Below are 12,921 nucleotides of genomic sequence, written 5' to 3' on the forward strand. Positions count from 1 at the left end.
ATAATAGAATTACTGTCTTTCTGAAGTAGATCCTTCTATTTAACAAATAATTCAGGAGCCCTTCATGTGCTAGAAAAGCAACTGTGAATAGAGATTATAAAAGCTGTTCCTGGTGACATTTGAAATGCTAATTAATATCTAGGCATCTAGGGCTCACTGAAATAATTTTTACGTGTTCTGTTTTTGTGTATATGTGCATGTCTGTGTGTCTTCCTCAGGTTGGAACAAGAAATAGAGAAATTAGAAAGTGAGGAATCCCAAATATCTGCCAAAGAACAAATCATTTTGGAGAAGCTAAAGGAGACTGAGCAATCCTTCGACAACTTGCAAAAGGTATTTGAAAAAAAAAAAATAAATACACTCTTGGACACAGGCCAAAACCAAGGCAGAGCCTTACAACTGACTGAAAGCAGCTATTTTTTTGTACTTATGAAAGACTGATGGTGGTTCAAGATAATCTGACTCAAAGTAGGATGAACAAGATCAGAAAAGATGCAGAGCTAACAGATCAATTTCAGTTAGGTTATTTGGAATTTCCCTTCCCAGCCCAGCTTTTTGGAAAGGGATTTCCATGTCTATCTCCATAGTTTACCTGCAGAGAAACGCATGAGACTTTGGCCGTACTGGAAGGTGTCAGCAGGATCCTGAAAGGCATCACAAACTTTCCTCCTCTCAGTGGCACCCGGCGATAGTGGCATTTGCCAGAAACACCGCTTCTGAATGTTACTGCCTGCTGCAATAAACAGCAAATGTTCTCTTTTCAGTGACATCACATCCCTCTCTCTTGATCTCTAGTTACACTTAAACCTGAGTAGCCATATCCCCAGTTACCCATTTTAAAGTGACAACCATAAAAGTAGACCTAGCATAAAGATATCAAGACCATGCAAATTTTACCCAAAACATGAAAGTTTTAACTAATCTTCTTTTCCTTTTTTTTTTTTCATTTTGCAGAGATTCTCACACCAGGATGGTGGTAAGCACCTTTTTATTACTGTATAGCTTTGGATTTTGTAAGAGTAGTTAATAAACTTCATCACAGAGTTTTAAAACAGGAGGATTATTTTATTTATGCCATTTCTGATTTCTTGCTAGAACTATTCTCTAGTATTGCTTGGTACCAGCATAAATGTCACTATCACTGTGAAATAGTTTTCCTTTGGAAAAGCTCCAGCTATTTTTATATACATGTAAGGGGGAAAAAAAACATGGATGACTTAAAGTCATCATCATATAAATTCTGTATTATTAACCTTTTCACCACGTGACAGCCACACACTACAGACCTCCTTCTCACCTGGTTAACAATCAATTTCCTCATGTACACATACTGTAATCATAAACAGTTAAATGCAATGAGACCTTTTCTCTTCTTCTTACAAGAACAGCTTGCTTTTGGTTGACATCAGATTACTTCATGGGTGAATTATGTTTTCTGTGTGATGATCCCTACAGAAAGAAAATCTTTTGTAGATGGATGAGGATGTAGTTATTCCTAGTTTATATTTATTCAGTGCCCTGAATATGTCTGATCACAGTAAATCCTGATCTATAAATTCAGATGAAAGACTGAGCAAAAATTCTGTACTGTTCCCAAGTAGCTGGATAGACCCTTTTAGTGCTTCATCAGGGAGGACATCACGCTGATCCAGCTGCAGATAAATCACCAGAAACTCATTATCAGCACACACCTTTGAACTGGCCATATGCAAAATATTGAGGTCAGGACTATGGCCCCTGGCTGCTGACCAAGTCATCTAATTGCCTATTTTTTGAGCAAACATGAGGAATAAAGTAGGATGATCTTACTACATTAAGCACCAAGACAAAACAAAATTACAGTGTAGTATATGAACTAACTCAAAGTTCACTGAAGTCATTGAAGGAGTAGATTAGAAAAATTATCTCTTAGTCTTACATATAGTGTTCTATAAACTTGAGCTAATGGATGTTTCTGCAACAATACTGCATACTGATCTCAAAATTAAATTCATAGTTTACTACAAATATATTTCTTATTCTTGCCTCCTCCATCATTCCCCATATTGTATTAAAGTACATGACTCCTAAGTACTCCTTACCAGTAGTCTGTAATGAATATTGCTGGGATTTTTTATGGATCTTTTCCCTGAAATATCAAAATCATTTAGCTTCTCATTCCATACTTGCAGCCTCTCACAGTGGGTACTATTAGCAATTTTTATACATATACAGTCACATCCCATCGTCCAAGTCTGTTACAGATGTGCAGAAGAGTGCTATTTAAGCTACTTTGTTGGAGCAGTGGTTTAAATCATTTTGCTTACCTTGTAGCTGCAGGAGGCAACTCTTAATCATAATCACCTACACCTTGAAAGTACTTGCCATGGAAAACACAGAAGAAAACTTTAGACATATTTAGGGGGTGCAAGGTTATGAAACCTAAAGTCAGGAGTGAATTTGTAGACAGCACAGACTTCAGCGACTTTTTTCTGGTGGTTGATTGCAGCTGGTGTGCAGCTTCAGTTGTTCTCTGATTTTTGGCTAGAGAAGAGTAATAAATGTTCCTTTGAAAATGTTGATCAACTCAGCTGTTGTTACCCTTTTGTTACAGTATTATTAGTTCATTGTAAAATGAAATAATAGGCGCTTCAAAACAGATTCCAAAAGAAATAAATCAAAGGTAGTGAACATCAGGAGTTAGTATTAACTAGTTAGAAAGGTTTCCTTTTTAAGACAAATAACCAGTTCAGAAATCTCCCTTCCTGTTAGAATTTTAAGTTTCAGTTGAGGCAAATATTGTGTACTTGTGGTGAGTGTCCACCACAGGTGGACAGGTGGTCATAAGCTTACAGAAGAGGAATGGGTCCCTCCTGGATGAACATCCTCAAGTGTACAGGAGCCTCTGTGATTCCTACAAGACAACACCTCTTTAGGTGCCTAATGGTAAAATAGGAACTAAAGAAAGCCCCAGTAAGAAATACAAAACAATAGTTTTCACATTTTTTTTCTCATAACATACCTATTTACAATACTCCATCGGGTTCAGAAAGAACTCCTCTGCTCTTCAGATTTTACCTGCTTTCAGCAGACCATACCCTCACAGACTGAGACAGAAACAAAGATAACTTCTGATTTGTGAAGAGCTGACAGAAAGTTGAAAATAATGCAAGGGAAAATGTAATACTTATAGAATAAATGTATTACCTCTGCAGAGAGAGCAGGGAATACAGCTAAATTAATCAGCACTATTCTCTTCCTGAACATATCTACATGTTACATCCCTTCCTTTGAGCAATTGGTCCTTCTCAGCTGAGATTATAAGATACTCAGAGATGGGCAAGGTCATCCTCTAAGCAGTTTTGTGAAGCAGACTGTGTTCTATTGCTGTAGAGAAGATCTAAGCTGCAAACCATCATCATGACACAAGCCTGCCTCCTACTGTGGGCATGATTTGACTATGTATCTCCACATAGCAAAAAATGAGCAAATCCTTTATTTTTTGCTGTCTGACAACAGCCTGTGAATGTAGCTGATCGCATGAGGCAGAGAATACATACATAACCAATGGAAAATGATGTGATAACAGATTTTTCCTCATTTCAAAAACATGTAGGATTTGTTGTACTGTAGCAGATCAGCCATCAGTCTGGCAACTATCCATAACACCCTGTAAGAGGAAAATGGCAGTAGCCATTAAATAGATAATAAAGGAAGGATACATAAAACAGAAATTCAACTAACATCTAAGGTTTGTGACTATTTTTCAGTTACTGCCATATCTATAAATCTCATATTAATTTGCTCTGAATCCATCCCTCCATTTTTTCTAAATGTAGTGATTATATAGAAAGTGACTTATTTCACAGTTGTATCCCTGTGCATGTCTTAGTGTCATATATAACACTGTAGAGCTTCTGAGTGTGCTGAAAATGCAGCCACATGGCATCCAGAGCCCAAAGGGGTTTAGGTGAAGGCTACAAGGAAAGAGGGAGAAGCAACAGAGATCACAGCTGGGCAATTAGGTGGGCCTCCTTGACATTCCCACCAAAGTTGCATGTACCTTCCCAGAAGCTGGCTGTACTTAGAAATGAGCATTTCTGAGCTGAAGTCATCCAAGCACAATAATCACAAACCCCACATTTTTCAGGGTATGGGCATACTTTGCCATCTACAGGTCACCACACAACAGAAAGCAGAATGGAAAAAAAAGCTGGGTGTTTGGGGTCTCTCACCCACAGCCATGCTTCTACCAGCTCGTTACTGGCATGCCGTGCTTCTACCAGCAGCTTGGTGAGCTTGAGTAACTGACAAATTCTTCACTTAAAACACTGTATACTACATCTTTTGTCACTTCTCGAGATGGCAGCGGAAACCAAATGGGCTGTAGTGCTGTGCAGCATGCACAGTGTGAATCCTTCTCCCCCTTACAAATGGAAGACAAACAGCTGTTTCTGCATGCTTTGTGTTTTTATGTGCTCTATGTATACATAAAATAAAAGACACATTAAGATCTGATGTGACTTCCTTGACTGCTGAACTTACCTCAAGGGAATACTGTCCCCTATAATCTTTGGCCATCTATATACAAACTATGTGTTGCTACTTTAGCCAACATAGAGAAGCCACAGTCACAGTAACTCTACAGCTTACTAGTTATTTTACAAGTTATTTACAAGTTATTATCAAGGGATGACTGAAGGGCTGCTATTATCTTTGTCATGAAATGTGAAGGGGAAAGTAATTGCAGTGGAGCAAATTAATTCATGGTATAATAATTCCATTGGCTTCAGCAGAGTTTCATTAGGAATAAGTGTTATAGGAAGTCTGAACCAAACCTTAGGTGCACAAACCTCTGCCTGAAATTGATTTGAATTAGCATATATTTGGCAAAGATGTGGGTCTGGAACTTGACCTGGATTGTTTAGCTCACACCGCATTGGTTAGAGATGATTATGATTTCCTCTGCTCCATTCTTTATCAGCATTGCTCATCACTGCTGATAAAGACAGATGAACTCTTCCCCAAAGCAACAGAATACAGATCTTTGTTGAGTGCTTTCCTCATGTCATGTAAAAACTCAGCAGTAACTGGTTTTCGGTTGTAAATTTTCGAATAACCTTTTTATTGGCTCTATATCTATTGAAATGTCTGACTGGCACAATTACAGTACTGCTAGTTGCTCAGCTGAAGTCAGATGGAGGCTATCCAGCTCTTAGCGAAGCTTCCTGCTCAAACCCTGTAGTCATAGTCTTATGGACATGGTGGGCAGGTTGTAATCTGTATTTCTAGAGGGCTTTGCAGGTTGGACAGGCTCTACCCTTGGAGGGAGAATTTGCAGAAAGTCTTAGGCACGAATTTTAGTGGTAGCTGGATTTTCTTCAGGTTAACCAACCCACTGGATAATGAGCTGATCTAATATCTGGCCACAAGCCTCTGTGTGACAACTAATCTGAGCAGTTTTGAAGATTAGGTTCTGTGTACACAATCTTGAAGGATTGCCTGGTTCTATAAGCTTTCCTAAGCACTTATTAGTCTGATAATACAGAGGATTCTGTAATTCTGAAATGCAGTTTATTGTAAGGCATACCAAATGCCACATAACTTATTTTATGGCATTCATGGGTATCGATAACTCACCAAAGTTTGAAAAAAAAAATCTGAATAAAGTCAGTTCAAATGTGTTTATGTTCTATCTTACTTTTCATGTAAACGATGCTAATTACATCTCAACCACCCCCTGTAAAATTGCTCTCTTGTACCTTTCTAAAGGTGTTAAATGAAATAGACTTTGCTGCAAGTAAGATAATGGGAAATTATCATGTTTCTGCCTCTTCTTTCTGTTTTGGAAATGCAGGAACTGATAGAAAAGCAAAACCCCAACTCTTTCTAGCCAAATAATCCCATTTCTGACAGAGAAGACCACAAGCCACTTCAAAGGAAGTGCAAGAGAAAGTGCACCCCCCACTTCTCACTAGATAATAATTAGAGATTGTTAGGAACCATGAAGCAACATTTTTAGTATTTATTTGAAATAACATCTAAAGATGTTTGTAAAGCCAATAGTAGCAACATATAACACTAATATAAGTATTGTGTCCTAAGGCAGGTTGCAAAAAAATGGTTAAAATCCAGTGACATAACCAGTGTCAAAATGAGAATTATTCTACCAAGCTGTAGAATTAATCTCACACTGTCAACATGATCAGCTAGGTTCCCTGTAAAGGCACTAGAGAAAATAAATGCTTTCAGAGGATTTTTCCTTAGTGAAGCTGCACCTTTGCAGTGCCTGTTTCCCGTGAACTACGAAAGAAGTCTGAATGATTAATTAAGTGCGATTCATTAATTATTCTCACATGTGGACAGATAAGTCCATCACACAAGTCACTGAGCAACCGTGTACTGAAATTACTGTTGCAACTGTACATTCTGTAGGCTGAAAAATTCCTTTCTAGATTTCCGCCACTTATGGAATACAAATGTCCTTCTTAGTCCAGTCCTGAAAAACAGCCCCTTTGAAAAAAATGACCTTAGTGCTGAAAAAAAATCTTCTGAAGAAAAATGCTTCCATTTTCAGTAATGACCTGGTTGCTTGCTAATGGTATTTCCCAAAATAACAATGCAAAGCATTGTACCAATTTTTTATCAAAGGCAAGAAACCTCGTAAAAGACAGGAGCTGTTACTGGTCATCGTTCAGTCAGTTATGTTCTAAATAATTATTTCTCTTAGGGGGCATTGCTAAAAATAAAACATGAAAAACTTTTAGGAGATTCTGCATTCAAAATACAAAAGTCCATTTGCCAAGACTCGTATTAGTCCATTGAAGTATGAAATAAAATAATATTTCCCAGATTGAGTTCTTTTAAATTCATCTGTTACAAACTGAACTTTTATTTTCCAAAATGAATTTGCACTCTGCCCCTGTGCCATGCTCCACTTGTACAGAAAATAGATAGAATCATAGAATCAGTAAGGTTGGAAGGGACCTCTGGAGATCATCTGGTCCAACCTCCCTGCTCAGCAGAGTCACCTAGAGCATGTTAGACAATAGAGAATAAGGAGTGAGGGGCTGCTTATTCAAGTCATATATGTTGCTTAGAGGTGTAGTGTCTTCAATTGTGGCTGTTATCTGGCTGCCATGAGCAGTGATGCTGGCCATTGCAGGCTGTTAGGGCTGGAGAACCATATCACAATGAACAGGCCCATATATCCTGCTGAAGGGGCATATGTAGGGAATGGAGGTGGCATGTCATGTTCTTACGGAGGATTACACCAGCCGTGATGATTTTGTCTAAGATAGGTACTAGCCTCTAAGCAATATGGTGAAAGTATCTCCCTTCACCACATGCAGTCGAGCACTCGTTAACAGGACACTTGATCTTCCTTTATCTCTCTCCCTCCACATGAAAATTCACTTTTATGGTCTATGCCGATCTTCCCATCTCATGTGATTACAGTAATGAGAGATGCAGAAGAAGGCAGATTCTACCTCCTACCCTGATGTAGGTGGCATAATCAGGTGATACAGAGGGCGAGAAAGTTTTAATGCACCGAAGTATCCTTACAGGAAAAAGAATGTTCTGTTTTAGACCAGATAGGACTTGTTTGAAAAGAAATCTAAATGTTTCTGTAGAAACATTTTCTGTTTCTGTAGAAGATTCTGTAGATTCTGTAGAGGGTCTAGCCTCCTGGGAAGTTTAGTAAATATTTGTAAATCTCCCTTAAAGACTCACTTCTAAAGAACAAATGTAGCTTATGCTACACAACTATAAGTTCAAGTGTAAACCAAGTCTGTTCTTTAAGCTGACTTTCTACTAATTCAGGGTCTGTTAATGAAAGAATGCACCGCAGAACTGGCAGGCACTTCACATGTACTAACCATTGCAGTGGGCGCCATATCAAAGAGTACCTAGGGAGGATTTCATTATTAGCTAAATTTTAGCTTTAGGAGCACAAGCCAAATGCCAGTTCAATAATGTCAGAAACATACAGTGCAAAAGAACAGGCCTTTCCTTCTTTTCAATTGACATGAACATTTTTAGACTTTTATATTTCTATTTGATTTTTTTTTCTGTGTGTCTCATTAAACTTGTTCCTTCTCAAGCCCACCTCTCCCCACACACCCGCCATTTTAAAGGTCACCAACTTGATAAATCCAGAACCTTCTGACAATTAATTTGATGTGTTCAACTGACATAAGGTTGGAGTCATCTGGACCCATTCCCTCCTACCTCAGCTAGTCTATTGAACGCCAATCACATGACAGTGACTTTGCACTTTGTTTACTTTGATCCAATTATATAGTACAAAGCTCCAATGTCTATTGTTTGGGCTGATAACTTAACACTCTGCTGTCTAAGCAATGAAGCCACTGGGGCTCATAGCGCAAACCTAACTGTTTCCTGTTCTCTGACACTAGATGCAGTAAATTACATTTACTCCCAGATCCCTGAACTCCCAACCCTCTATTCACGAACAGCAGAGCCAGTTCCTGGGCGGGACGGAGCAAGCAGAGTAGCTGGTAAGTCTCAAGGAGCTTAGTGTTGTACTACCAAACAAGTAGCCGTGAACTCTGTTCTCTTATATCACCTTTACAGGACTGGTGTCCAGATATCATTTAAATGGCAGGAAATTCTACTTGCTTTGTATTTTGTAAATAAGCTGAGGCTTTTAGAGCAGCAGTGAGTATTCTCAATGTGTTTGAACTACACACAACTAGCATAGGAAGTGTGTCCAGTTTTTATTAAATGAAAACATAACGTTCTTTCCATCTCTTCTGATACCAGTATATGATATTATGGCCATGGTTTTTGTTCCTTCATTATACCCACGCAACCTCCATTAAGATAAATGAGGTACACAGGCATTCACATGACTTCATATGTGCTTCAGACTTTTGTATCATTTAACATCAATTCGTATAGCGCTCTTTCTTCTTGGGGAGAGGAAGGAAGAATTATGGTGTTTCGCGTTTGCAGTTTTACAGAGAATTTCCTAATTTGTTTTTTTCAGATTAAGTATATATCCTAAATGTAATAATGCAATTGTTAAACTGTAAGTTTTTCTTATTTGCAAGATCCTTATATTCTAAACAATGTATTCCCTGTCTCAGTACCAACCAGAACCCACCATGTTAACGGATAGCTGTTACCTCCTGTGAAGACAAAGATGCCTATAGATTAACACTGTTTCTTCTCTGACTTTTTCTTTTAAAGATTTTCTAACATTCAGGGCTGTTCTGACAATAGGATATTTAGTTCATAGGTCTTGTGTGGTAGCACCCCAGAGGTATCTCAATGGCTACCAAATACAAGCAATTGGAAGAAAACTGGATAGTCTCTTTCCAAACACAAGACCAAGGTGATGACCAATGGGACAGCATTACACTTTATCAAAAATCACTCATCCTTATCCATTAAGGATATGAGAATCGCTGGTAACACATTTCATATCAGATATGTTACAGCCTACCAACAATGCAAAAAGTAGCAGCAAAAGCTTCCACACAGGACAGTTTGTATGGCCAGCCATAGTTTACAGGATTTGCAGCCACCAAGTAAGGTAGCAGCCGTAGATGATTTCCCCTCATTCTCTTAAAGGGAGTTTCTTCCAATTTGGCCCATGAGCAATCTATGACTGCAATTCCACTCTGAGCAACGATATGTCTGGAAAAAAAAAAGAATTGAAAAAATTGTTTTATTGATAATGTAAGTTAAAAGTGAGAATTACAATTTCTTATTTGCAAGATCCTTATATTCTAAACAATGTGTTCCCTGTCTCAGTACCAAAGTGTTGGAGGCTATGTAAGAGGAGCCACAAGGAGTAAGAGTGACGGGTGGTTTACTTGAAATGCAGGTTAATAATCATGACAAAGCAGCACCAGGAGCTAAGGCACTGTACATTTCTATAGAATATGTGGTGTTATTCAGAGACCTTATTGCAGGCTATTCCAAAAGTTTCCCTTCCACCTGTGTTTACCATGATCTATCCTAAAAGCAAGCTCAAACATGCTTTTCCCAAAATATTTCATGTTATTTAGCCAACATCAAGAAAATAATTTCTTCCATTCTTTGGATAACCTAGAAGCCCTGCTCATGTATTTCTTTATAACAGCATTGTGTGTATGCAGTCATATAAAGAAAAGGCACTTAGTATGTGTGCTCAAAGGAGGACTGTCAGCATCCATCTGTTAAGATGCTTTTTTAAAGAAATAATCTTTGAGTCCCATGTACAGGTAGAAGCAGGATCCTTTCATATGCACATTGGGATCTTGTCATGAAGCACTGCATCATGTTATACCATAATTAAAGCTTGTATAGAAAATTGTACTCATGCATACAGACTGTCATCTTCAAGTACTGCTTTCAGTTTCAACTCTATTGTCAAAAATTTTTGTATTATATTAATAGAGCATATTTTGAAGTCAATAAGCTCTACTTTAATAAAAGGAATTTTAGAAAATAGCATTAATTCAACTTTCAACTTTTTTGAGAAGCTGTGATGATGGGTTTTCCTGTGGAAAACAAACATTATGCATAAAAGCAGATTATCAAGGTTCTGATGTTCATTTTTCTCATGATAACATATTTCAGTAGTAAACAGCTCTCTCAGACATTGCTTCTATTTATGTACTTACTTTCACAAGTAGCTTTAATGTCATCCCTGGGGTGGATATCTCATAAAGCTCATGTGTGTCACTATCTTAAAATGGTGTCAGGAATCATTGCACACGAAATCATAAAAGACTGTAACAGTAGCAAATGTCTAAGCAAACCAGCAAACTTCAAATACACATGGACAGAATGACAACTGTTAATTTTCTATATCAGATCATTAAGTAGTCATAGTCTTCTAAGCAGCATTGGAGTTTATTGTTGCCCAAAGCCTTCCTGATAACTAAGATGTAGTTGCTTATCAATACTGGGTATCATAGACAGAGAGATGTATCTTCTAGCCCTTCCTGAATATGGCCAAGTCTACATGGTTTAAATACCACATTTCCCCTGTCTGCTTCAGGATTCAGGCCTCTCAGATGTGTGTACCACTAAGTGCACACCACTGCAGAATGAAATTTATTCTTCAAAACAGGGAGGGCTTTGCAAGTTACATTGGAAAATATGTGCAGTAACATGGGAGAAAGCAGTATTTCACAGGAGAAACAGCAGCCTTTACCGAGGAAGTTAGCAGTCTTCCAAAATCATGTCACAGATAACTGCTTTTCAAACAAGAGGAGAAGCGCAGAAACTCAGCGAGAGCTGGGATCACAGTTTCTGGTTGAGAAGAGGTTGTGTTGCCAGTCAGCTGACTGGTGGTAATCTCTATCCGCAGAGCTCTGGTGCTCAGGACAGATCAGGAACTTCTACCTGCCACACATGATGTTCTGGAGATGATGGTGCTCCCAGCTCAACTTTGCTTCAGTTCAGCTGATTATCATTCAAAAATCTGCCGATGTGTCAGATTTAACATCTGTATTACAGGTTATGCACTCCTATTTTTGCCTTTCTAATCTCTAAATTCTTACACAGTGTCTGCCTGAGCAGCTGTGGAGAGCTCAAGTGACATTCATAGGTCACTCACTAAGCCAGAGCTCTGAGAATGGGCAACAAATTGGGGAAAAAAAAAAAAAAAAAAAAAAAAAGCTTCTCCTTTCCTCTCTCTCTGTTACTCCCACCCAAGAAATTGCACAAGAAAAGAGAAGAGCAAATTCCAGGGTATTAGTCAGGGGACTAATTTACTCCTGTAAATCAGATTATAGGGCTTCAAGGCAGATTTGCTTGCATGAGACTTGAGGAACACTTGTCTGCCAACTCCTAGGCTGAGACAGTCCCCAGCACAGCACATATGCTGGCTGCTCTCTGGTCTGCACCACAGTTCAGTCAAACTGTGAATGCAGTGCAAGCCCTCCTTCCCAGGCTCAGGGAAATACAACATTTTGGTCTAGGACACGGGAATTGATCTCTGCTCATCACTGAGCATCATTTAGGCAGCGAGCACAGTTTCTGGCTCTGCAGAGAGCTCTGTCTCTGTGCCTACAACCTGTGTAGAGGTGGGCCAGCACCAAGCTCACCACAGGATTTGAAACTTCCAAGGATGGAGGCCCCACAGCCCTTTGGGGTGAGCTGCTCCGTGGCTTAACTATTTTCCTCATGATGACGTCATTATGTCCAGCCTGAATCTCCCATTTCAATGTGTGCTCGCTGTCTCTCATTCTCCCACTGTGCACCTCAGAGAAGAGCTCTGCACAGCTTCATCTTCTCAGCAGCTTCCTTATAGTCACTGCGGAGCTGCTTTAGGTTGTCCAGGTGTGATGACTCAAAGATAGGGAGAGAGTTCATAAGATTGATATCTCTACTTCATTATAAAAATGGATGTCCTGCTCTCAGGGACATGACAGCTATGGATATAGCTAGTCCATAAGTCTCTGAATAAAATACCATCTCTCAGACATTCTCCTAGCTTGCTCCTCCATCCTCCTGTTCAGTAACGATGTTTTTGTGACACTGCATTTGATCTGATCAACCCTGCCAGGTAGTAGGTCTGAGCGCCCACCTTTTCACTCCAAACACATAGACAGCAATACCCCAGTTTGGGTAGTCTACCAACCATATTGCACACTGGAGGGCCAGATGAGACCACCTCAAGGGTGTAATACAGGCCCACACAACAATAGATGACTTTTCTATCTAGAGCAATAGATGGACTCATGATGCACAATGTGATAAGGTTCCTAATGCTGTGACAGGCTTCACTTAGGAATACAGAAGAAAGTTGCACAGTCTATGAATAATAAGAGTGAAGGAAGATATTAAAAACCATAGTAACTTTTATAGTAATGATGTTTTAAATACAAACATATATACTGCATTGATTCTGGGGGAAGGGATGTTCTGTATCCAGTTTAAAAAAAAAAAAAAAAAAAAAAAAAAAAACAGAACCAAACA

The 12,921-nt window shown here is 38.9% G+C and overlaps 1 protein-coding gene across 4 annotated transcripts in view; it reads left to right on the forward strand.

The window, feature by feature from the left end:
• The window catches only part of PALM2AKAP2 (PALM2 and AKAP2 fusion), a 280,261-nt gene that overhangs the window by 114,670 nt on the left and 152,670 nt on the right, over positions 1-12,921 (forward strand). For 3 of the 4 annotated variants that reach the window (XM_062600649.1, XM_062600650.1, XM_062600651.1), the window contains exons 4-6: positions 219-333; positions 955-976; positions 8,400-8,501. In XM_062600649.1, coding sequence (XP_062456633.1) covers positions 219-333; positions 955-976; positions 8,400-8,501 — 239 coding nt within the window. The remainder of the gene's footprint in view (positions 1-218; positions 334-954; positions 977-8,399; positions 8,502-12,921) is intronic. The other variant, XM_062600652.1, reaches the window with a different exon arrangement.

The sequence above is a fragment of the Rhea pennata genome, chromosome Z (genome assembly GCF_028389875.1).
Source record: "Rhea pennata isolate bPtePen1 chromosome Z, bPtePen1.pri, whole genome shotgun sequence".
NCBI lineage: Eukaryota > Metazoa > Chordata > Aves > Rheiformes > Rheidae > Rhea > Rhea pennata.